General features: G+C 39.2%; 2 protein-coding genes across 2 annotated transcripts; one reads left to right on the forward strand and one right to left on the reverse strand.

Annotated features, from left to right (window-relative positions):
* The first annotated feature begins 865 nt into the window (after positions 1-865).
* Positions 866-3,426, forward strand: SPRYD4 (SPRY domain containing 4). Its single transcript, XM_053455679.1, has 2 exons — positions 866-1,001; positions 2,301-3,426. Exons 1-2 carry the CDS (start codon positions 899-901, stop codon positions 2,837-2,839), a joined length of 642 nt encoding a protein of 213 aa, XP_053311654.1. The 5' UTR covers positions 866-898; the 3' UTR covers positions 2,840-3,426.
* A 2,319-nt stretch (positions 3,427-5,745) lies between these two features.
* GLS2 (glutaminase 2) lies at positions 5,746-26,271 on the reverse strand. The gene is made up of 18 exons (XM_053455677.1): positions 25,981-26,271; positions 22,141-22,237; positions 21,269-21,390; positions 21,039-21,168; positions 19,859-19,938; positions 18,376-18,539; positions 16,975-17,033; positions 16,454-16,486; positions 16,301-16,359; positions 12,630-12,696; positions 12,431-12,481; positions 12,073-12,249; positions 10,777-10,908; positions 9,651-9,743; positions 8,772-8,833; positions 7,279-7,355; positions 6,793-6,856; positions 5,746-6,465 (listed from the first exon to the last, which is right to left on the reverse strand). The coding sequence occupies exons 1-18, from the start codon at positions 26,133-26,135 to the stop codon at positions 6,309-6,311; spliced, it is 1,779 nt and encodes a 592-aa protein (XP_053311652.1). The 5' UTR covers positions 26,136-26,271; the 3' UTR covers positions 5,746-6,308.
* Between the last annotated feature and the right edge of the window lie 900 nt (positions 26,272-27,171).

Raw genomic sequence — 27,171 nt, forward strand, 5'->3', positions numbered from 1 at the left:
AAAGGGTCAACCTACCTTCTTTTGAAGTTTGTTCGGACATAGTTTTTGTCTACTTGCCTAAATAGAGAAAACAGGCATTCATATATTTTTACGCCAGGTCACACTTCACTAAAGGGATGTTTTTTTAAGGTATTCCGAGAGAGGTGCAAAATAAATCTATAGGTAAAACGAAGCTAGAAGTGACCCTGTGGGCTAAGGAGGCTGAAGCCTTGTTGGGAATATGGGGGATGACATCAAGTAGAATGGAAGCCTCCATTGTTTAATAATGAGATGCGTTTCGTGAATGTTGAGGGTTCAAGTATAGTTTTTGTGTTATGTGTACAGAATGCACGCGTTAAAAAGTAGTTCTGTTGCATCTTTTCAGGTGTTCAAGCATTTATGTCCCACTTCTTCTTTTATACACTTTTTTTTTTTTTAAATCTCATTAAATAACGTCTTTTGCCCATACTATATCTCAGTCATTCCACTCACAATATACACGTTGCTAGGTGTTACTAACCTTTTGTGATCTACCGAGTAAAACATTTACAAAAAGAAAAATGTATGCTATTTAAGTAATTCACCTTCTAAACAGGTGTCAACAAATTACTATGAGTTTTATAGTTGTAGATCACTGATATCTTAATACCTTAACCTGGCAAATGCCCCAAAACAATAGGACTTTAGGGGAAAGGGAGACAGAAAGATTAAGTAATATAGTAATAAAATCCCATTCAAACCGCAATGCAAGTAAAGTTGTTTTAGTCAGCGCTAAACGTGTGTGACGCTGCAACCACAGCATAGCAACACAGAATACACCGAGCATAAAACTGGTCGTGCCTCCTCCAATATGGCCGACTGCTTTTCCACAGTTTTCAAATGTCAGGTGACGCTAAGGCGGATTCCGCTCACATGCAAGATGGCGTTGCCCATGAGGGCAGTGATGTCGGGGAGCCGTGCTTTGCGGTGTTTGGGGGCTCTCGCCCCTTTAAGGGATTTTTCCCGTGTCCCGTCGAGGCGGGGTAAGAATTGGCCCCGTGTATATAATACAGGGGGGTTAAATAAGACGGGGCGGACATTACATAATACGGATTTGGCGTAAACTTGTGTATAGTGGTGCTGAAGTCATTGCACTAGACTGAGCTTACTGTCCTCCTCAAAGTCATCGACTTTTATGTTTTCTCTCTGTTGTCCGGCCGGAAATAAGCATTTATTTTCCATGAAGCGGTTTAAAAACCTGGATCCTCAACACGTGACCTTTACTGGGGACTTTGGTAGAAAGTTGCAGTTCTTTCCCTGCCGTGTGTTTATTTAGTGGCGGCTTTAAAGCTTTTCCACATTCCATATTTAGCGCTATTATAATATATAAGCTCGTGTGTATTTAGTGCTATTATAACATAAGCTCGTGTATATTTAGTGCTATTATAATATATAAGCTCGTGTGTGTGTTAAATTGGCTATTTCCTAAATAACATGTGAAGCTGTTCGGGTGGAAATAAATAGGCACCCATGCTCCTGTAGGATTAACATATTGGAATGGGAAGGTTTATTGTAGTCCATTAAACACACACTACGGGTTTAGAGTATATTGAGTGTGAGCAACATATTTATAACTAGTCAAAAACACGTAAGGTACGCCTTCTAGAGTTAAGTGCCTCTAGCAACCCACCTAATAATTTAACTTTAAAAGCATCTTTTTTATAACAAATACAGATACCCTAATTTAATTGGGCTAAAACACATCACCGTTTGATAGAGCATCGTTTATCGAGCTTTAGGGGAGTCGCGTGTAAATTGATATAATTAAGATGAGCGTTGCATATGTTTTAAGAATTTAATTGATAAGTAATACATTAGAAATGATCAGAATGTATCTAAAATATTGCTTGTTTCTCAATGGTAGTATTTTAGATGTAATGAAAGGTCCGGATCCTGCTTCAAAACATGACAATAATTGTATTATTACCTAAAAAGGATGGAAAAATGAATACTTGACTGGGCTTTAAGGTTGATGGATCAGATTTCTTTTTGTACAGGGGCACTTTAAGTTTGTTGCTGCCTTGCAGGGGCATTCTTGACTAGCTTCCCGCCAATCTGGTCACCCTACTATAGGGTATATATCTTTTTGTTCTTAGTTTAATATAGCGTAAGCATCAGGCATATCATACTGTGCCCAGATATTAATACATAACAGTTACACATTTTTCCTCCACAGTGGCAATATCATTTTTCACACACAGTATCAGATAGTCTAGTGCTGGTAGATTGTGTATAAGCTTTGAAATAAGATAAATTATGTGCATGTGTTAATGTCATTTCAGAAATCTCCTTCAAACTTGATGAGAAGACTGCACATAGCAGCCTTGACTTGTTCAAGAAAGACACAGGCGTTATATATCGAATACTGGGCATAGACCCATCAAAGGTTTCCCAAAACCCTGAGCGTTTCCGTGAATGGGCAGTAGTCCTAGGTGACACTCACGTAGCGAGTGGACGCCATTATTGGGAAGTGACGGTGAAACGCTCACAAGAGTTTCGCATCGGTGTTGCGGATGCCGACATGTCCCGAGATGAATGCATTGGTGTCAACAACTGCTCTTGGGTCTTTGCCTACAGCCATAAAAAGTGGCATGGTATGCAGGCAAATAAACTAATCCCCATAACAAACATCGGCCATCCAAGCAAAGTGGGGCTGCTCCTTGACTATGAAGTGGGGAAGCTGAGCCTTGTGGACTCTGAAAAAGGCTCTCTAATCCACACTCTTACTGCCAAATTCCGAGGTCCAGTTGTGCCTGCGTTGGCCCTGTGGGACGGAGAACTAGTCACTCACTCAGGCTTGGATGTCCCTCATGACCTGTGAGACCGATAGGTGTTGACGCAAAGTGCCTCTTCTCCAAGCATCATGTATTCTGCAGTGTTATATTTCACAAACGTTATATTAACCATGTACAAAATTTACGTTTTCCAATGTAACAAAAAATGTCTGCACTACACAGCTTTCTCCTTTACAAAACAATGACTTTGAGCTGGTGATCAATGTACATGTACATCTTTCAATTGCCAAAGATACATATGCAGTAATAGCTCTGTTTTTTAAATGTAATTTCACATATACAGGAAAACATAGCAGTATCTATTATATACGGATAAGCCTCAGACAAATCTGTTTTGCTTTTGATGGATGATACATTTTTATATAGAATATTGCAAAAGAAGCCTATTGGCACTTTCCAGGCTTAGAGGTGTATAACCGACTGATTCAAGAGGTCACATTTATGAAGGGCAGTTGGGCAGATTCCTAAATGGTAGGAAAATCAGACATTTTTATTGGGACTTGCGCACATTTAGGAGCTGGTTTTGGAATTCAGTTTTGTTATTGCCTACTTCATGCAATCTAAAATACAAATATTTTAGACCAAAGTATTGGTTTCACTGCATCCCTCTCTGCTTTAACCCCTTAATGACAAAATGCAGTTTTCAATGGGTTTAGGGACCGCCCATTTTCCTTAAGGGGTTAATGTGGTCCTTTTGGTTTGCAGTTTGAAATTTACCTTAAATTACCTTAGTTTGATCAGTGATAATTGTATTAATTGTATTTGAGATGGAACACTGCATCTCAGTGGCTTAACTATGTATTATGAATGGTCTTCCACAGTGAGTTTCTTTTCCTGCAGTGGATCCTTCATAATGCGGCTTGGTTTAGTAAATAAACAAAACAGACAGACCTACCAGTACGGTATCAGGGACATTTGCTGACTAAAACGGTCAAACTGTTTTATAGGGTATCTTCTCGCTGTACCTCTGATGTTTAAAGTTTTCTACAGTTCCTATACATGCTGTAGAAATTGAATGCATTTATCACTTTATTATGTTCAGCAAATGGGGATAAAGTACATCAAGGGGTGGGTCTTTATCAGGGGTTGCCAATCTATGTTTGAGCTTTGTGCTAAACAAAAACCTGTTTGACATTATTAGTGTGTCTGGTTATTCATTTGACAGAACAGTAATAATCAATTTTATTGACAGACGTACATTTCCTATTAGTAGTACTACTTTCCCGTTCCCCTCATTCTTGATTCTTATTGTTGTGTGAGCTTTTATCATACTTGTTATACTTTACAGATGTTACAGCTGCCTTATTGTGAGGTTAGTTTGCATGTCAAGAGATTTTAATGTATTTTAACGGCTGCAAACCTGCTCCTACAATCTTAACAAAAACAATTATCTATACCAAACCCTAATATGTAAATAATAATCAGGCTTTTGATCAAAATCTTATATTGATTTATCTGATTGTATCACTTTTTGGCTGCTAAATTGTACTAATTTTGCCAAGCCCTATTTTTTCTTTTTGTTGCCTCCCTCAAATATGGGGCATACACTATTGCTAAAAAATGAAATATATAATCATTTTGGAACAGTAACATGCCTTTATGGTAGTATTCTTCATCTGTTTAACGATTGACACAAAATATGTATTTAACTGTGAAAGTCTCCATGTATCATCTGAATCTTTTTATAGTACCATCAGCTGTCCAACAAATCTCAAGTATTCCCAGTGACTTCTGGATCTCTAGCCAACTGGACATGGCTATATGAGCTGGAACCTGATTTGATTTAGAACATTTGCTGTAGAGTGCATTTAACTGAACCCCCTCGAAGGTTTGTTTTTTTTATACAGAATACCTGTTTGCATGGATTATTTGATGAAACTATGAACCAATGTAAAACAAACTGGTATGAGCAATTCTCTTTGTGGTTATTTGTCCCTAATACAAAAGATATTGTGTCCAAGTTTTATCTGTCTCCATTTTTTTCTTCTTTGGTCACTTAAATGGACCATGACCACCACCTAGTGGTCTTTTTTTTGTTTATTGATAAGCATTTTTCCTGTGGCTGTGATCTTTCGCCCTGCTCCTTCTCTCCCGTACAACTCAAGTAATGTGTTTTCAAGAGACACCAGTTAGTGTTTACTGTGGGACTCTGGCAGGCCCCCTGTTTTATCAGACCGCCTAGCTGGTTCAGCCCTGCAGGAGCCAGTCAAGTAAATGTTCATAAAATATTGAGGTGGCTAAAATATTTCTGGATCTAAAAGAAAAATTGTGTTGAGTCTTGAACGGTCCAGATGGAGTCATTGCCTGGTCGATCATAAATTCCATGCCGACTAGACTATTCATGACCTCTGGAAGGAAGCATACCTCCATTTTATAGAAGGTCATTCAACCTTTTTGTACATGGGATAGTACGGATTCCACATGGCAGTCTTTAGGACTTGGGAAAATATTTTGCATGGAAATCTGTTGAGAAGTTAGTCTGACGATGCTATGGGATGGCTTATGTCAACCATTAGGGTAACACTAAAAACACAGATACTCTTCGTAAGGTTTCCAATATCCTTTAAGGGCAGAGGATCTCTGCTGTTTTCATCCCAGGAATGGCCAATTATCAGATTTCGAAAATGAAACCGAGACATTTGAATATTTTATTTATAGAACCCTTGCCTGTTACAGGCAAAAGAACAGGATATATATGGAAAAGTATAGTATGCCTAATTCTCGTGTTCACAAGTGTTATTCAAAAATAAATAAAAGTGATAAAGTTTTGCTTTACTTCCCTAATGACCGCAGCAGCCCAAAAGACACTCTTCCTCAGGGTGTGAATATACAGATAAGCAAATGGTTGGGGCGCAGGTACATGTAAGGGAAGAAAATAAATATATAGTGTAAAGAGTATAAATTCTAATAAAATATATACCCTGAATTTGGTGAACAAGTAACACTTCCTTTATTATGGACATGTTATCAGAAATAAACATATTGTTTGATGAATAAACATAAGCAAATATTTTTTTTTTAAATCTCTTTCAGTATTACTGATCTTATTTACTCCCAACATTATCCTGAACCTGGTTTCCATGACTCAAGGCAAACTATATTTCTGATGTCTTGCTCCGTTATGTATTTGCTTGTAAACATAGCAAAGGACCTAATTTAAAAGACGTCTTTTAAAGTGTAATAATCTATACCAGGTTCAATGTGATTCTTTTATGATGAACTTTATAGGGACTGTTGAAGGCAGTGAATTGCATAGACCTAACAAGAAGTAGCCTGTGCGCCAATTAAGCACTGATTCTAATGCACACAGCTTTTTTTTTTTTTTTTTTTTTATAAAAATGTTAACCATCCTATTTTGGTTGAGCATTCTAAAATGAACCTCTATTACGAGGCAGTAGGAGGCTCTGTTTTTATACTCAACCACCTTGAATGTAAGCATGTTTTGTTTGTTATACAGTCTTTAGCTTTGGACTTGATCCATTTATTTAACTGTAGCTATACCATACTCTTAAATGTCTCCAGACTAATCTGTTCTTCTGGAATTCTGATTCCTATTTGACATTTTCTGTAGAATTCCTGGTATTCTGTAAGGAAGTTCACCACATCATGTCTGCCAAATCGAGTTGCATCTTGTAAAGGTGTGTTTCCCCACCTACGAGAGACAAGCAGCCGAGGACGCTAGTTACGCAGAAGTTATAAAACCATACCAATACAATAATAATAATGCAAACTCACTAGAGCAGGAGTATCCCTAATACTTTTTTAAATTTCTCAGCTATTTCTTGTTTAAATGATAAAATGTATAGCTAGTTACTGGCCACAAAATTTACATATTTGTGCAAAATTACTTTTTTATATGTACATGTTTTTAGGTACAATATGACAAAATAATGGCTGCTTTTAAAGCATGCAGACTGGGATTAGTCAACTACTGTCTATTGGTCTATCCAGCAGCAATAAAATATGACTTCAAGCTTACCGGTCTTCTACAAATGGGTTCACTCTGCAACCTTCTGCTAAGAATTTGACTACATCCAAATGTCCTTTAATGAAGAGAATAAAATATTTAGACTGACATCTCAGTATACCGTTGTACTGTATGTATGCCCAATCCACATTAGTCAGCTGGCAGTGTCTTAACACAAAATACTCCCTTGGTGTATGGAATATGTTGATGTGGAAATTAAGCAAATAAACTCAACAATCCAAATAGGAATGGAAAGAAGCCAATTATATGATGCCAAATACATGGCATACATAATTACAGAAACTACGTGCCTGCTTATACACCAAGAAGCCCTATGTTACACCTATGTCACCTTGGTTATACACAACATTGTTATAAAACCAGTAGCTTGATAGCTATGAAAATGTCTCAGTGGTGTGATGGTCTCCACCTTTATATATAAAAAAAATCCACTGATATTATAAAGCACCTTAAACAGGGGGGGGGGGAGGTATGTACCTTCAGCAGCTGCTACATGTATAGCAGATCTAAAATCATAGTCCTTCTGTTCCATGTCCACAGCTGCCAGTGCAAATCTGTAACACAAACAAAACATACAACTTATACATCTTTCCTCATACTTCCTGGAATGATATGCAATTATTGAAGTTGGATTTAAATTTAACTACAGATGGCTGAATGGGCATACGTAGTTACCAAATTTCCAAATTTGCACTTTTTACTCTCAAAAATGGTTCTCAAACTTCAGGATCAACTGTGTTCGAAGATCTGCCTTGTCTGTAACCACATGTAATAACCCACTCAGCATACTTTCCGTATGATATATTGACCAGTTGGTTCTTATCTGCAGTCACATACTGTCTCTCTCATGTCATCTATATAGGGCTGCAACAACTAATCGATAAAATAGATAATCGATAATGAAAGTCGTTGACAACGAATTTCATTATCGATTAGTTGAATCGATTTTATCAAATATAACATAAATTTTGTAATCCAGCTCAAACAAAAGTTGGATAATAACACTAAGATCCAGATCACCCACAGCGCTGCAGGGAACCTGGATCCTCCTCTCTGGCAGCCGGTGGGCGTCTGTGTGATGCGCGCAGGCATCCTCCGCTGCTGAAGGCACTTCCACCAGGTTTTCTTTGATGGAGCACCAGCGTGACATGACCTTCCGGTGCTCCACCATAGAAGCCCTGGCGAAAGTGCCGGCCAGCAGCAGAGGATTTTCTATGTGCATCGCGCAGGCGCCCACCGGCTGCCCCTACTAGACACCAAGGAGTATGGAGCACGGAGGGGTAAGTTTGGGGGGGGCAGAGTACCATATCAGGAGCACAGTGGCATATTTGGGGTTATAAAGCATATCAGGGGGCAGAGTGGCATATTTGGGGTATAAGGCATATCAGAGGGCACTATGGCATAAAGGAGGTCTGGGGGGGCAGAGGGGTATATCTGGGTGGGCAGAGTGGCATATCAGGGGGCAGAGGGGTATATCTGGGGGTGTAAGGCATATAGGAGGTATAAGGCATATCTGGGAGGCAGTGTGGCAGCCTGGGCTCAGATGTGCATAACTGGGGGGGGGGGTCAGGTTGGGATATAAAAACAAGAAATGCATTTTTCTCAGTTTTTTTTATTCTGCTGTTTGTTTAACAACCAGTCTGTTAATTAAATTATTTTAAATAAAACAAAAAAAAATTACTAATATTTTTTTTATCCGATTAATCGAAAAAGTAATCTGCCAACTAATCAATTATGAAAATAGTTAGTTGCAGCACTACATCTATATGCTGTGCAGTTTATAGTTTTTATGATGATTATCGCATTTTATTTATAGAGTACCAGCAGATACCACTGCAATTTTACAAGGAGGATAAATACAAATAAACAATAAGACATACTTATGTAATGAGAAGGTGGCTCTGATCTTTTGACCTAACAGTCTAATTGGAGGTTTAATAAAAATGAGGCAGAATGAAAGGGGTAGCTACCTTCTTAGGGCAGACACGTCACCACTGTAGGCTGCAAAGAGAAGATTCACTACTGTCGTCTTCTAGATAAAGAAAAAAGGATACACAAAAGAAACATTTACTTTCTGCAACACGGAGTAAGGAAGTGCATATAATAAATTACTAAATAACTAAATACTATTCGCCACCCTACCTACCTATCTGAATAGTTATTAATGATTTCTGGATTCTGCACATATTGATTGTAACTCTCTGGAATGAAGTGATTAATGAATTGCTTAAAAACGGTTTAATTAACTGTCAGGACTGAGTATGCCAGAGTGGCATATAGGGGTATAAGGCATATCATGGGGCAGAGGGGCATATAGGGGGTTAAAAGGCATATCATGCCGCACAGTGGCATATAGGAGGGTGTAAGATATTTCTGGAGGCAGAGTGGCATATAGAGGGTTCAAAGGCACAACATGGGGCAGAGTGGCAAATAGGGGGGTATAAGGCATTTCTGGGGGCAGAGTGGCAAGCCTGGGGGCAGATGTGCATAACTGGGGGGGGCATGTTGGCAAATAAAAAAATATATATTTTTCTCAATCATAGCTTTTATTGAATATGAAAATTAGTTTACATGAATTAATATTTACTAGTAAAACTTTTTTCCTATAGGGTAGTCTTATATTCAGGCTTTTTGTTTTTTTCCTAAATTAATATTTTGATTTTGGGGGGTCGTCTTATAATCAGGGTCGTCTTATAATCAAGCAAATACGGTAATACATTTAATTATTGCAATCTATAGCGTGAGCAACCCTAAATTTGCTTTCTATTTTTTCTACACAAAGCACCACATAACACCATCCTTTTTCTTTACGCCATGCTGAAAGATATCTGTATTCATATCCACTTTACCTGTACCTCCCCTCCTTCTCTTCTAGGGTCCAGTTTTTTAACACAATACTTCAGGTTGTCGTAATTATGGAAATTAAAGACAGAGACCAATTCCTGTATGGTAATGAATAATTGTATATGATTATCCATGTTCCACTCAATCCAGTTATTGCGTTAGTTACTTATAACTAACCTAGTTAGTTAATTATAACTAACTTTAGATCTTTATAAACTACTTAAAGATATATGTATCTCCACTCGCTATTTTTAGAAGGATTTTCATGAATTGACAACATACATTACATCATTGGGAATCAAAGTCCATTTAGCAGAGAGGGTAAGTTTGGCTCCACAGACACCTATTGAGGGCCATGCATTTGTAAATACAATTATTACACTATAAAAATAATCCAATCTAATTACAGCCATGTTTAGTTACATGATGCAAAATATACATCATAACCTAATAGGCAATAAAAACTCACAATGCTTACAGAAAAAGGACACCATTCACCATTCAGAGACAAACTTAGAAAAGGACAACTTATTGTGTTCATATACCCATGAAACACATAGTGAAACACAGGACAAGGTGTGAAATATATTTTGGATTTACACAACCCATTTGTAGACATGCGGTATAAATCTAGATGTCATTACAGCATGCATTTCATTGCATTGTGGAGTATGCGTAGATTACAATTGGGCATTACTGACATCCAGTCATCCATCTGGCCTTGTAAGAAAGAAGTCCTGCAAACTCTCACAAAGCAATTCACCGAGAACTGGAAAAGCTCAATTCATTTTATATGGAAAGATGATATCTCACAGACCATAGGACATTTCCATGAGTTGCATAACTGAAAAGAAACTGAAGCCAACATGGCTACTGTGAGAGGAACTCATCAGGTCACTCCATGGGAATTCACATGTTAGATACAATTGCATTAAATACATATTTAGAGTGTCCATAGAGATCCTTTATCCATTTTCCAAAAGTACTGCCCCAATCTATATGGAAAAGCAAATTATTATCCAGTGGAATTGTTGCTATAAAAGAATAAATAAGTTTTGGTTTCCAATGTAACGTTTGACAGCTAGTTTGAGATATGTCTTGCTCCAAATGACTGCCAATACTAGTTTTTACCTGGCAAAAATGAATTCCCCGCACACTGTTTCCAACTCTATCTAGAGGAGGAGACCAGCAGAATACTCCCATAATGTTAGGTACTACCAGCAAAATAGCTCCTGACACTCCAGACTTGGCAGGTAATCCTACCTAAGAGAACAAACACATTATGGACAAAAGCGAGTCAAGAAAACACATTTTTCATTTTCTATGCTGACTGAGACACACATGAAACTTTATTCTAGTTGTACGAAACCTATGTCGTGGAACACTGAAACGTTTATGCATGCTATAATACATGTGTTCGTCAGTAACTACAACTGACCATAAGAGGGCAGTAGTTGCACAGCTATAAATAGCATCAGTCCACATATTTCTATGCTATGTATTTTATGATTTACAGGTGTGTGTACAAGATATATCACTCCAGAAATACCTTGGTGCATATTTTTATGAGGTTATTAGAGTTTAACTGTCACAGAGAACTGTATAGTTTTTAGAAATTGAAGTTGTTAACATGTTTTGCTCTTTTTTAAGGGTAGTAGTGGAGGCATTTTTTGTATGCTCTGTAAATATATATAAGTTGAGTCTCTGTTACTTGGTTATTCATTAAAGGGAGATTTGAAATTAGTTGTGGTATCACCTCTCCACTTCACTTCACTTTTCTTTATGAAAGGCCAACACTGTCATGAAGGTCTGAGCTTGACCTGCAAAATGTATAATCTAATGAAATTAACTGCATTCTACAGGGCCAGCCAAGGCCTTTCATTATGCACGGTAAAGTTGGTGAGTGGAAATGTTGGACTTGTCTGCGAACTTTCAGCTGGGCAGTACATTTCATTAAATATTTCACAGACTAGCAGTTTGGGACCAGGACTGTGCATTGACCTTTTATGGCCTCTTGCTTTTCACCCATAAGATGAGTACCTATAGTCTGTTATGATGACTTCATGACTGCCAGGACAAGCCAAGAACAGGGTAACTGAAAAGAGGTTGGTGCCATCCTGCTCCCTCAAATAGATACTGCTGCCTTTACCATTTTACATTAAATCAGTACAGTCTAAAACTGCTACTACATAGATACAGGTTAATATGTTATACCATATCATTAACATTAGATAGACACAGGCAAGGCATCATTACATACAGTGGTGGTACTATATAGAATATGGCCCTGCTGCATGACTATTCTAGGGACCCTTTCTGGAAAAGTGAAAATACATTTTAATTTCAGCAGCATTTTCCAACGGGATGCTACTCATGGGGCCCAATGCACCAAACTAGATCAGTATGAAATGTATCAAGAAGACTCACATAAAAGGCAAATTGTCCGGAGAAGTCATACATTCCACATGAGTGCATCAGGCTGAGTGTGTTCCTCACTGCCTCAGCACTCAGGACTCGCTCTCCTGTGATAGGACAGATCCCACCATTAGCCAGAGTGGCAGCTATAACACTGCCCGATTCACAGGTCACTTCAATGGAGCACAGCTGGACAAGAAAGGAATTCATATTAAAAACTTTGCTACCAGCAAGCTGAATTTGTATGACTCCCATTTTATCATCTTTATGAAAAAACTGTTATCAGAAATCATGATTACAAATGAGATCTGGGGATCTGGAGATAACACTTTATGTTAACTTTAATAATTATTGTGTAAGCAACACTAACCTGAAAATAAAGGTCTAAGGCAGCCATCATATCAACTGTAGATGAAAAACACTATAACAGAGAAAATCAGAAATTAAGGTTGTGTGTGCTACACAAGTTAGCGTTATGTATACGTGTGATATTGATGTACCACAAGGCAGATATACATGTTCTTCATATATTAAAATGCCAAAAGACATATTTAAATCATGCCATTTACCTTCTTCTCTTTCAGATAATAGCCAATTGCATAGTTCCGATCTCCTGTCTCCTTCTCCGACTGGAAACTGCACAAAACACACCCATACATAATTATATACCGTTTGTTTATATTAAAAGTTGAAACAGATGACGTATATAAAGTCTTACCTGGTTTGATCACAGATACTTGGTTTGGAAGTCCAACCATTTTATTTTAGTTTGACCCTGTATTTCAGTTAGGATTTACCCCTCATGGGGTGCAGGGTCAGACTGGCCTACAGGGTACCAGGAAATTTCCTGGTGGGTTGCTTGCACTGGGGCTGGTCTCAAGGATGTTCATCAGGGGGAGGGGAGGATTACTGATTTTAAAAAAGGTGGGAACACGGCGAGGGCACAAACAGGATTATATGCGACCCTGTGGTCAAAGCACGGCTGCATGAGTGTGTACGTGTAAATATGTATGTAAGCATTAGAATGGGTGTGTGTGTATGTAAGTGCGAGAGTATATGTAAATATGTGTGCCATATGCAATTATAATGATTGTGGATGCAAATGATGATGGGGCTATGAATGTTATGGTTGCAGGGCAATGATTGTGATGAGGGATGAGAATGAATTACGATGTGCCTGGGCGTTATGATGGTCAGGGGCAGATCTACATTTACACATACACACCCGCACTCACATCATCCAAACTAAAGCTAGCCGGAGCGAGGTTTACATTTGGATGTTGCCTACCTGATGCCCGTCTCTTGCACGGCGATGTCGGAGAGCTGATGTGCTCTGTATACCGCACTTGGCTATCCCTGACTATGTCTGAATATCCTCTTAGTGTACCGAACCCAATACTCTTTACCTTTCCCCAGCATCCTGGGACTACCTGTTCTGTGTATCTACCTATTCTGTGTAAGTCCTTGGTCTCCCTTTTTGGGCTCAACACTTGGCTAGGTTAATCAGAGTGAGTAACTCCTGTGGTGTGCGCTCCTGGGTTGAGGTGTTGTGACACGCTCACTCTCTGTGATCATCCATGCAGCTCATACACTTCTCCCTACCTCAATCTTCTACTTTTTAGCACTACATTTTTTGGGGAAGCTTTGGAATGTTTATTATCTACTGTGAAAGTGATTTCTGTGTTTTTAAGAACTTTGTTTTAAAGATTTTTTACAAAAAAACCCTGAAAATGGTTAATTTCATAACAATGTTTTTGCATTATTCGGACTGTACCAGTGATCATCTAGTTGGTCTCAACTAGGGCTGCAACTAACGATTATTTTAATAATCGATTAGTTGGCCGATTATTTTTTCGATTAATCGATTAATCGGATAAAAAAAACCAATATGCAAATTTTTCGTTTATTTAAAAGAATTTAATGAACTGGATGTTAAAAAACAACTTACATTAACATTCTTATTTTGTTATGATGTAATAAAAAACAATATTTTCAAAGTACAAGAACCCAAACACAATATTTATGAAACAAAATAACCCCAAACATTCTGAAAAGAGGTGGACTATTACTGTTCAAGAAACTTTGCACCCAGCACTTTGCACTTTGCACCCAGCACTTTGCACCCAGCCCTGGCACTTTGCACCCAGCACTTTGCCCCAGCCCTGGCACTTTGCATCCAGCACTTTGCACCCAGCATTCAGCACTTTGCACCAGCACTTTGCACTTTGCACCCAGCCCTGGCACTTTGCACCCAGCACTTTGTACCCAGCACTCAGCACCCAGCACTTTGCCCCAGCCCTGGCACTTTGCATCCAGCACTTTGCACCCAGCACTTTGCACCAGCACTTTGCACTTTGCACCCAGCACTTTGTACCCAGCACTTTGCGCCCAGCACTTTGCCCCAGCCCTGGCACTTTGCACCCAGCACTTTGCACCCAGCCCTGGCACTTTACACCCAGCACTTTGCACCCAGCCCTGGCACTTTGCACCCAGCACTGGCACTTTGCACCCAGCACTTTGCACTGTGCCCCTGCACCCAGTCTCCAACTCTGCCCTGCACCCAGCCCTGCCCCCACATTCTGCCCTGCCCCCACACTCACACTCTGCCCTGCACCCACTCTGCCCTGCACCCACACTCACACCCTGCCCTGCATCCCCACCCCCACTCTGCCCTGCACCCAGTCTCCCACTCTGCTCTGCACCCACACTCACACCCTGCATCCCCACCCCCACTCTGCCCTGCACCCAGTCTCCTGCCCTGCACCCCCCACCCCCACTCTGCCCTGCACCCCCACTCTGCCCTGCACCCACACTCTGCCCTGCACCCACACTCACGAACCGCTCTGTGCGAATGGAGCCACTCGCACAGAGCGAACCGCTCTGTGCGAATGGAGCCACTCGCACAGAGCGAACCGCTCTGTGCGAATGGAGCCACTCGCACAGAGCGAACCGCTCTGTGCGAATGGAGCCACTCGCACAGAGCGAACCGCTCTGTGCGAGTGGCTCCATTCGCACAGAGCGATTCGCTCTGTGCGAGTGGCTCTGTGCGATCTGTGCACATAGACATGAAGAATACTTACCTCCGGAACGCGTCACATCCGTCACGTAGCTAAAAGAAGGCGGAGACTGCAGAGCGTGTAGCAGAAGCGGGGAACGCTCGCGGAGGTAAGTAAAAGGAGCCGAGTGCTCCAACAACGAATCGATCACTCGATTAATCGATAACGGAAATCGTCGACAACGATTTCCGTTATCGATTATTATCGATTTTATCGATTCGTTGTTTCAGCTCTAGTCTCAACCCATTACATGATGTCATGGGCCACAGTGATATTAGTGATTATGTGTTTTTATGTTTTCTTATTGATGTCTAACGCGTTCTTGAAATATACTTTGAAAATGTATGGTTTGGTCCTACTTATCACCCCTATTCAACAAAATGCCTTGTGTCAGTTGCCAGTCACACTGTTCAAGTAAAAAGATTCAAATGTGTAATATGTTTACAGAAAAATGCGGTGCTAGTTAATGTTTGTGGATATGTTTGATATGTGCAAAAGTGTATTATGTATATTATGCTGTGCTACGTTCTCCTTCTATAACCACTGCCAAATACCTCTAGTGTCCAATCTCTTTCTTATTATTCCCTGCGCCTTGTCCTGAGTTGCAGCTCAACCAACATACTTACATACATACACAGGCCTTTGTGTAACAGTTTCCAGGGGTTTGTGTTGCTTATTTGGAAACGTTGTTACAAGTTTCCCATCGCAATTCTATGTAATCAGCACTTTTTGCATTTTACCTTTGACCTAACTGGTGGTTAAAAGGTTTGGACGTTCTTACGGCACACGTTGTGGAGTGATTATGTGATATATTCACTTACTACTTATGTGCAGCTTGGTCGTTCATTTGCTTTTAGAATTGCTAAATTTATATTGTTTAGACTAAACTAAAATTCGCCCAATTAAACCGAGCCCAATGTAAGCCTATTTTTAGTATTTTTTTTATCTAGCTAGCTATGTGCATTTTAAAATACTGGAATTGTGCATGTTGAAAAGGTTTATTTTCAGTAGAAACTAAACCATTTATTGGAAGTTAAAACCAGCTTAAAATTTATATCAGAATCTTTGATTTTGTGTAATTAAACATAAGCCACCTGTAATAAGTGAGACATGTGGGCCCTCACACCATATTGTTGCCCCTCACACCATATTGCTGCCCACACAGACACATTTAGGGCACTTACGTTGCATTGCTGAAGCCAATGTGTTCATTTCCAGACATCTTTTTCAGTAACTGCATGATCTAATAATGTAGGCACAAAAAGTGGCAAGTGGGATGGGGTTTTGGTAGAATACGGATCCACTTCAATACATCATGTCAGGTAGTGTTTACTTACATAGTCAAATTTCTCTGCCTTATTTGAACCTGGCTAAATGAAAAGAAAAATATAAATGCATGCTTTAAGTCAGACGCATGGATATAACCGTTTTCTATTTATGTATATGTTTTTGGGGATATCATTTTATTACTCTTTTTTGTGTTTGTATTAAAGGAATAGGTGTGTTTGCGTGAAGGACAGAGAATGGCCCGACTAAGCTTGTAAGGAGATAGAAAGCTTCCCTGCTCTTGGTCATTGAGACATCCAAGAATCAACACCCTAAAATAGATACCGCCAATGCGGCACCTATGCCAGCAGTTCCAAGTCCTCTGCCTTAAGAAGTGTTTTTAATCCTCTCCACACCTTAGCAATATGAGGGAAACACATTGGATGTGCATCTTTTTCACCAAATAAGAAAAAAAGTCTGGCTACACCTGGATCAATATCTTCTAATCACTAAACGGGTACAATGACGCTGGCAAAATACATAATCCAAGCTGCGGTTCATAACACTGTATTTGTACAACATACTCACTCACCTTTACCAAAGAACACACAACAATGGCCCCGGCATTCACCATAGGATTGTGGGGTTTACCTGAAGCAAAGGATAGGGCTGTTAATATAATACATCAGTATCATTCTAAGGAAAGAAAATTATTTTGACATTATGTAATTACTATTATTATTATTCTTTTATTTACTTTGCACCAATAGTTTGCACTATTAACATAGTGCTTCTTACAAAACATAGATTAGACAAACCAATACAATATATAGGTTGCACATACGTCACCAAATGTACTTTTGTACACATTAGAAAGAGTCAGATAATGTAGAAACGCATTGAGAGGAGTGCAAGGAGTAAGGGAGTGTGTTTCAATAACGTTTTATGGGTGCTAGCTGTCAAAGAGCAAACCACTGAGACGTACAAGGTCCTTTGGCTCTATTGGCAATTTATTTGCAAAATGTCATGTTTTAACAAATTAGATATTAACATTTGGACTGTATGTTGTGGCAGTCTGAATCTTTGCCAGGTGCTATGTGATTACATAGGACTTGCCATTATAGAAGGGAATCACATGGCATCACCCCTACTACTCCCCAGGCAGTCGCCCAAAGGGTACATCGCTGACTTATTGAGATTGATTAAAGACTGTTACTATTCATTGGATGACACGTAGAAGTTGGTATTTAATAAAACAAGGAGAATAATACCGGTATAAGGATCAAACGTCATTTAACACTAACATTATTTCTGTATCTACATGGGTATTTCGATTTCAAATGTATACAACATACATGTTATAAACCCAATTTTGGCTCACGAATGGAGCGTGTGGGCTAGTTCAGTAATCTGCCAAGGGCCAATACAATTTCATCCAGGTTTTAAATTGAATAGGTCAGACACCATGAGTAGAGATGCATTTACAGGCTAACAGGGACTGATGTACTTCATATTTTGAACCAGTTCTGAAATTCCTTGCATTCTTTGTCTGCAATCAACAAAAATATTCCACCCCCCAAACAGTGCAGAAAAACCAGTTTTTTGTCCTTGTTGTTTTATAGTTTTCGTTCACAGTCAAACTGTAAGCTAAACGTTTTTATTGAAGTACAAAACAAAGTTATCATAGCACACCCTTTTCCTTCCCCACTCAACTGTACAAAGATCAACTGCCACAGTCACAGGGTACTCTCAAGTGTAGCAAACTGCTATTTACTGCCAAAATCCTCAAAGTATTTACCCCTTGTCTAATATATTCTCCATCATCACATCGATGAGCCTTTTTATTTCTGTGTCTACAGGGTATTTTGTTTTCAAATGTACACAAGGTTTCTATAATATCAGTAACAACTGCAAACAAGTTTTAGAAATATACTTTAATGGTAAACAATTCAACAATGAAGATTCAGATGGCTCTGTGAATCGACTTCCTTACCTTGGTGGTTCAGGGAAAGTTTGTTGAATCGGTGGCCACTGGGCTCTGTGCCCATATGCTGGTGGACATAGTCTGTACCAAGGTCATTTACAGCAATGGCATACTTAAGTGGCTTCACGCATGACTGCAAACAGAATGGAATACCTGTGTCTCCTATAGAGTACCTGGTAAAAAAGACAATGGGAAACAGATTAGGTCTTTCCTGGTTAAATATACCCTAAATAGCTTTTGGAACTCCTATAATTCAGATAAAATAAACACACATTCCATGACCTATAGCTGGACCCAAGATAAGCCTGGGTAAATTCCATGACCTATAGCTGGACCCAAGATAAGCCTGGCTTTGGTGACAAAAATACATACATGTTCCAGAAGATGCAGAATTCTAGGAATCTAGTGGCAGACACAGAAGTCATTGCATTATTTTTCATTACTGATACTAGCCTGTGACTATTACCTACATGCAGCAGAGAGGCCCAAATACTTATGAATTTGACAGGCAAACAGAAAACTTTTCAAAATCCAAAAGCACTCTTGTATCCCTATACAGACTTTAGGATTAGGATACTAATTGCAACTGGTTGGATTTTCACCTGTGACAACACTCTTTCCCTTTTTGGTTAATCCTTAAGGTTAATCCTTAAACTGGGACACGGCTGCCAACCACAAACTAGATACCTAGGCGGGAGGAGGTTCTTGGCAGCAGTTGTAGTAATGGGTAGTCTTTGGGCAGGATGCAGGGCTACTGGGTAATATTTAAGCATACCTGGGAAAAACCCAGATACTCTGGGTGAAGCACTGATACGGGGAAACTCTGGGTCGCGGGCTCACTGGCTGTCAAGCAGCAATCTATTCACGAAAGGGAAAGTTGACAGGAGTTGTGGTCTTAACTCTCACTTCACTATTCATTATGAAGGGCCAACACCACGAGGCCTCTTCAGCAACAGCTTAGCTGGGCCTGCATAATACATAATGTAATGGGTGTGGAGACTGGATTCGCTGATTTAACTATACATTATAAAGGGCCAGCTAAGCACCTCCTGTGGCAGAAGCTCACTGTGGATGGGTCTTCATAATGTATAGGAGCTGAAAACAACATCCTTTATCGAATAGATCCCAAAGTCTCAGATTTGTAAGATACCCAACGGTCTTGATATCCTTTCTACCATAATCATAAAAGTTTTTAAACACTGCAAAGTAGGGCTGAGAAATTTTGACAGATGAAAAGACCTAGGAGAAACCCCACTGAATTAGTACAGAAAGGTTTTAGCTAGATTCTAAAAAAACAGGTTACTTGCTATTCCAGGCGACCCTTCTCTTGATTGCTGTTAGGTATAAGACTAGAGAACTATTTCTGCAATTATGCTTGATGAGTACAGCACAGTTATCGCGACAGATTAAAGTTAGAACTGTTGCTAATTATATTGAAATAATAGGATAGTTTACAAAAAATAGATATTTTTTGCACTTATGGCATCCATACCGTTGCCCGTCTACTGTGCATAGAGACACACCCCACCGGTCAGGGCTAGATTTGGCCAACTGCGGAATATAGTTTGCCACCTATTTGTAAGGAACAGAAAGATCATAAACTATAAATAATTACGGTGAGAAATGAACAGATGCATAAGCATTCAATCAAAAAAAGATCAAAAGAGTATGTATGAAAAGAATGAGCCGAAAGCTAGTTTAAGATACAAAGAATAACAGGCAATGCTGTCCAAGCCTGGTAATCAGGTAAAAATGACAAATTTGTAGTACTTAGGCATTGTTGTTTGGCCAAAGCTTCAAAATTCCATCACCTGTCACCTGTTTTTTTATTTTTTTTTTAAAACAGCAACAGATACAGCCAAATAGCCCGGAGAATGCATTAGAATGCCTGTATTTATAAACTTCCATTATCATTCTCTTCTCTTTCCCCACTCCCCATTGTCCTGTCAACTTTGTGTTCTTGATTTTGTAATCCCTACCTCCCCCAGTCACATTCTCTTCCCTAATCATTTTTCCTTCTTTCCCAATGTCTCTCCGTTCTAGCCAATCTCTCTAAGCCACAATACGGTAAGGAAGGATTTTGGGACATTTTCCATCCCTATATACGGGACAGAAATAATGAAAGCATTGTCGTGAGATCAAGGACAGTAATATTATTTACTAAAAACCATAATATTGGTTTAGGGTGACAGCACCTATTTGAAATCAGTCATAACTGTCAATTTAATGATATGTGTATGAGTTCAAGTTCAGTCAGTGTTGTTCCAACCCTTTTTAGAATGTAGAAAAAAACCCAAAAACAATGGGGAATGATGAGTTTTTGCCATATCTTACATTATAAACAGGGTCTGAATAGGCCGTTCAAGAAAACATTGGGATAACTTCTGGTTCTGCTGGCTGTAGTTTACCCCATTATATGAACTACCCTGAGATGTTTGGTTCAACCAAATTATCTAAAACCCTGATAATTATCCCTATGATTAGTTCCCCAATTCTACCTGCTATCTTTTGTAGATTTACTAGTCCCCTTCAACACTTTAGTTTTCCATTTAACAGAAAGATTGATGACATGCTCCTTTAAATTTCATACAAAACAACTTGCACATCCACTTAAATAAAACACGGCCGCAAAAGAGAAAACTAAAGATGAGTTGTGGGTGCTATTTGCTTACCTCTCCTTTTTGTATGGTGTGAGCATTCTCGTATAATTGCTTAACATGTAATGTGAACTGTTCAAAGTCTGGAATCACAAACTTCTTGCAGACAGCCTGGGTCAGGAGTACAATATTACTCTGAACACACCTGTAAACAGGAGAGACTATCAGCCAATGCAGATAAAAAGGTTGTGGCCAGTGAGATGAGATGAGAAAGCAGTATAAATGGATGAGACTAAGGAGATTACTTCTGAAACGCTTCTTGGTCCATGGTAGCTCCTGCTACTGACTCTTGTACAATTTGACGCAGCATGTCCATGCAGTCTTTCAGTCTCGGGTCTGAAGTGAGGAGGCCATTTGCTTTTAGAGTCTGTAAAACATTAGCACGGAATTTCAGAATCCAAGTGTATTATGACTTTGTAGCTGTAATTGAGTCATTTGCTCTAATACGTAGGTCGAAATAGCTTGACCTAACATATACGAACTAGGAGGACACTCCAATCTGGCAAGGAGCTGTTGCTCCAGGTAGGATTTTCAGGTACATGTGGCCAAAATAATTATGCTATACATTGCCTAGATCTAGACCATTCATTACAGTATAAGATTATTTTTGTGTGAATAATATGAGTGTATAAAGGCCAGAAGCTTTTGCAAAACAGAACTTTATTGAATAGATGTGATTCTTCTTGCACTCGCATAAGGGTAAATATGACCATCCATGCAACTATGTTTTTGCACACTGCTCATTGACATGATTTAATTGAATTACTTCATTGATATTGTTCACATAGATCAACAATAACTTTTATATATGACAAAGACTTGCATTTAATTGACTTCTCTAGCAGTACCTACTACTATTTTTGCAACTTATGTTCCTTCTTCAGTGTTTACCATGCCTTGAAATTTAAATACCTCTAGCCAAAAATAATCAACCTAATACATTACATATATGTTTGTCATGTATTTTCTTCAAAGCAATTCTGTGGTTTTTTTTTTTGCTTAGGGCCCATAAATAACCTAGAGCCATTACACGATATTACATTTCAAGACAACCACTTCAAGTCGGCTGATTCTGAATCTCCTATGCTTCTAATCATTAAACAGATTATGATCTTACATTAATGAATTTGTGGACTGGGAGACACTCCTGTCCTTCCGATATGGTATAAAACAAAAGGTTGCTGAGACGCTGCAGCATTGAAACACTGTGCCCTCTAGAGAAAACAAGGAAAAAAAAGAGTTAATCTACAGATGCTTTTGTATACTACATAACAGACATGTGCAAATGGGCCAAAACCGATTTGACCACATTTTTTGCAGTTCATTTGTGGCCCATTCATTTCCCATTCAGTTCAGACAAAAATCAGGGGCATTTTTAATTCGGGAACAAAATTCATTGCTTGGTGCCCACATTCACTCTCACTCTATCACACAATCTTGCTCACTCTCTCTCTCTCTCACACTCCCTAAACCAGGCAGCCACTTCCGCTTCCACTTCGCATCTTCTCGTTTTTTTGTCTTCTACCTTCTCTCTTTTATCTTCCCTCTTCATCCGCATCTTTGTGGCTATAACCTGGGGTGAACCCCACCAAAGCGCGGCGATTGGAGGATCACGGGAGAGGACATCACCAGAAGCACTGCCCTTTTCACGCCAGGTTATGTCCACAGAGATGCAGAAGCAGAAATGATAAGGTTGGGAGAGCATGAGAGAGTGAACAAGAATGAAAGTGTGAGAGAGTAAGTGAGAGTGTCAGAGAGTGAAAGGACCCATGAATTTCAGATAAAAGTTATGAGCTTTTTGCAGCGTTTTTGTCCACTTCGTGGCTTTGTTTTTTGTGTCTTTCTACGAATCACCGAATTTGTCAAAATTCAGGGAAATTTGCAATTCATACGAATCCGAATGCACAAATCTACTACATGAAAGAAAATATTGAATAACTTATAGATTTATATAGCACCATCATATTTTGCCGCCACGTACAATGGGTAAACAGGACATACCAAGTAGTAGGTTAACCTTGGGAAAGAACAGAAAAATTGATTGTAAGAGGGCAAGACGGATATGAGGGAGACTAGCTAAGAAAGAGAAAATTACAGTAGTCAAGACAGGAGATAATGAGGGCATGAACAAGAGACTAAGTTGCAAATGTTTGTTAAGATATATACGTTCCAGGCTGGAGTGAAGGGTGGCCAAAACAGTAAGCATGTCAGAGCAGAGTAATGTTTGCACCGTTGAGATTGAGGGAAAGAGAGAGGGAAGATAAATTCAGTTTTGGAGAGACTGAGGTTTCAAAATTGTGCAGACATCCAGTTAGAAACAAACGCAAGACACTGAAGACAGTTAGTGATACAATCAAGGAAGGAAGGGAGAAAAAGAAAATCAGGGAGGATAGGTCAGGGTCATCAGAATACAGGTAGTACTGACAGCCTAACAAATAACAAAAGCTTTGTGTAAAAAAAGGCTAGATGGCAAACTCACAGACAGAGTTCTTAATCTCTGATGAGTCTGTATGTATTAATGTATATTTCTTATGTATATGGTACCTGCCCCATTTAAATTGTACAGCTCTGCATAATTTGCGAGCACTAAATAAATAAAAAGGTAATATTAAATAATAATATAAAATAAATAATATGCTTCCCATGAAAGTTTAAATTCCCTCATTGTGTTAGCCTCTACTAGTTTACCTAGAAGATTGTTCCACTTATCTACAGTATCTCAGTAAAATAATGACTTGTATGGCAACACAACTATTAGAGAATCAAATAAACAAATTATATTCTATAATACCTAATAATTCAGATTTCAAACTAAGTAGCCAAGTTATTCAGTTGGACAAGATACAGAATACACTACGCAAGGACACTATGTGGGAATTCTAGAGAAAAGGGCATATGATGTGGACACATGCCTGGCCTCTACCTGCTCAATCATTCACCTCCAGTAAAAAAAGGCATAGCAGGCTTCAATATGGTCTTTGTTTAAACAATTTTAAATTATGCAATGTTGTGCTTTTTCTGTCCTATACAGGCTCACAGAAAGAATGGCAGGCCAGATTTAACTTTTATTATTTTGTGGAACTACCACACTCCAGATTTTATCTTATACCGATCTCTCTCTATATAATACCCTTGTCACTGTGGGAATGGTCAGTCAGATTTGATGGGTCTTAAGGTGAAGGTCCAGTGAGTGAAGGTGGTGGAGCATGATTGGATGTTCACAGTAAGCCCAGCACGGTGTTGAGGCAATTCAGACTGTAATGTTGAAGAAAAAAAAGAGATGGGTGGTAGGACGTGATGAAGTTATGATAGGTGGTGTGGTAAATACCGGTAATAACGCAGAAGAAGAGGTGGTGTTGGGGTGGTACAAAGTAATCTGGACAGTAGGTGTGGATAGGCATGGGCAATTTGTGATGAAGATGGAGAGGTTGCTACACGATGCATGGGATGAGATGGATGGTAGGCATGAAATTAAAATTGTCAATCCAGAATGGAGTGGAATTAGAGGAGATATGTGGCGTTGAGCAGAATGGCGAGCAGATAAGTGGGGTGGAAAGTTGGGCAATGGAGAGACGTGAAGAGGAAAGAAGTAGCGTTGAGCGGCGTGAAGAGGACAAGAAGAAAATGTACATCATTTTAATGATGTGCAGATAAACTATTATACATTTTTGTTTTAAATGAAACCTGAGGTGAAGATGTAGAAGTGAAACAAAGTGCCCATAGGAGCCACAGTGGATAACCAGTTCCCCATATCTTCATCTCCTTGGGACCACACTCCACAAAGGAATATGCGACCCCTTCCTTCCCTCCAGGCCAAGGCTCCTGCAAGAGGGCTGGATATTCTTGTAAAAGGAAACCACTAAAATCTTTCCAAAAGGGCCACAAAAAAAAAAAAAAAAAAAATGGGGATCCAGGGCCACTGTGGCCTTTTCAGTAAATAAAAAAAATCTGAATAAACAATTTTTAATCAAAAACTTAAACATTCCATAAGCACAAGGGCCCAGTAAAAAACAATGCAATACATAACAGGCAAATTACAAAATAAAAGCCTCCAGTCCTAAGGCTGGCATTATAAAATGTACTTTCACCTGTGAACCAAATGGGGAGGGCCGAGGAGGTGAAGGAAACTTGAGTACCCTGCACCAACACACTCATGCAACATATGCTAAGATTGGACATTTTATGGGGGGCTTCAAAAGCATGCTGAGCTTCACGCAATCCTGCATCAACCTTAAGGCTAAAAGAATGCCCACAGAGCCCTTGATGAGTCTTTCACTTCCAACATTGTTGTATGATTGTCCTACAGTGGGATCATGGGAACGAAAAGAAATGTTCATAAAATGCACTGATTATGCCTTTCAAAATTATAAATTCCTCAAATCCTTCTGTTCCTCTTGTCTACGAGTTTTCATAAAATTCTATAAATATTCACAACTTAAGCACCATTTTCCATTCTGAGATTCTAGATTTATGGATGATAATACTTTTAAATTCTACAGGATTTCCAATTCTTGATTCCGCAATGTTAATTGGATCAGCATGGAGTTTTCTTTTGTTCTTTGACACCCAGACAACCTCTGCCTGCAGCACATTGTATCAGTAGCCACATTATTAACCCATTAAAGCCGGCACCAAGGAATTACTAATATATCAGCTGCTGTGGACTAAAACTTTCATCATACTCATCTAGACCTAGAGCTAGTTGTAGCCATAGCAGCTGCATGATTAGAGCTTTGGTGGACATTCACTGCACTAAAAAAGTAAAACATCCTGCATTTAGGAATTCAAAATGTTAGAGCACACAGGTAATAAGTAATTCATATTATAAAACAGGTATGACCAACAGCTAGATTCAATCAGATACATATAACATGAGAGTTAGTACTCCCGAAAAGGGAGAGAGTTAATACCCCTATCATAAAACACATGTAAGTCCCCTATCCCTTTCAATGCTCACTTCTCTGGGATGCGTTGGGAAGATGTTCCTGGGATGCCTGTAGTGTATTTGTGGCTGATGTGCCAGGTTGTCATCTGCTCCTTCCCAGAAAGAGACTTCAAGAACCTGGGCAGCTTCTTCATGTTGCTTTTTCTTATCCATGTAAGGAACGGCATTGCAGTCTCAAGAAGCAGAGGATTTACAGTACACTGCCTTTTAAAGACTCCAGTTAGACACAAGGGCAACTTTCAAATGAGCTTCGCTGGGAGACAATATCACAGTTTGGTGGGCTTTCAGAGGCGCTGCTCAAGAACTGACATTAAAATATATGAATAAATTCCAGGACCACGTGAAGTGGAATGGAGGTAATGCTCACTGTGCACTCTTTGCTCATACGGTCAAGTAAGTTTCGGATGATCTGGTATATCCTTCTAAAGCATAGGGTCCCTTTAAGGAGCAAACAACTGCTACACCGTCGCTATTTCAAGACATGTGGCAAGCCTCCCGTAAATGCCTTCCACGCGCCCAATCAGAGGAGAGTACAGGCGGGACCAAATTAGTACTAACTCAAGCACGGGCAGGTGGGAGGAAATGGAATTTATGATCCTGTTCTGAACTCCACGCGTCCCTGATTCCTTTCATCATGTGCTGACATTCACCGTTTCAGACACCAGCCTGCTTTATATTATATATATATATATATATATATATATATATATATATATATATATATATACATACATACATATATACATACATACATATACATACACACACATACATATATACACACACACATATATATATATATACACACACATACATATATACACACACACACATATATATATATATATATATAACACACATATACATACATACACATATACACACACACACACACACACACATATATACACACACACACACACACACACATATATATACACACACATATATATATATACACACACACATGTATAGAGAGAGAGAGAGAGAGAGAGAAAAGTATAGTTAAAGTGTGAATTGTGCTTCTGTATTTAGAAACTTGGTCTCGAAAGCTCGCAATTAAACTCTCAGTTAGCCAATAAATGGTATCATATATATATATATATACATACACACCCACATATACACGCAACTTATACAGGGATTACAACTGAACCCCAGCTGGCCACCACTTCAGCCAGAGGGACCATTCCCTACTACACA

This window comes from Spea bombifrons, chromosome 2 (genome assembly GCF_027358695.1).
Source record: "Spea bombifrons isolate aSpeBom1 chromosome 2, aSpeBom1.2.pri, whole genome shotgun sequence".
In the NCBI taxonomy this organism is placed as follows: Eukaryota; Metazoa; Chordata; class Amphibia; order Anura; family Pelobatidae; genus Spea; species Spea bombifrons.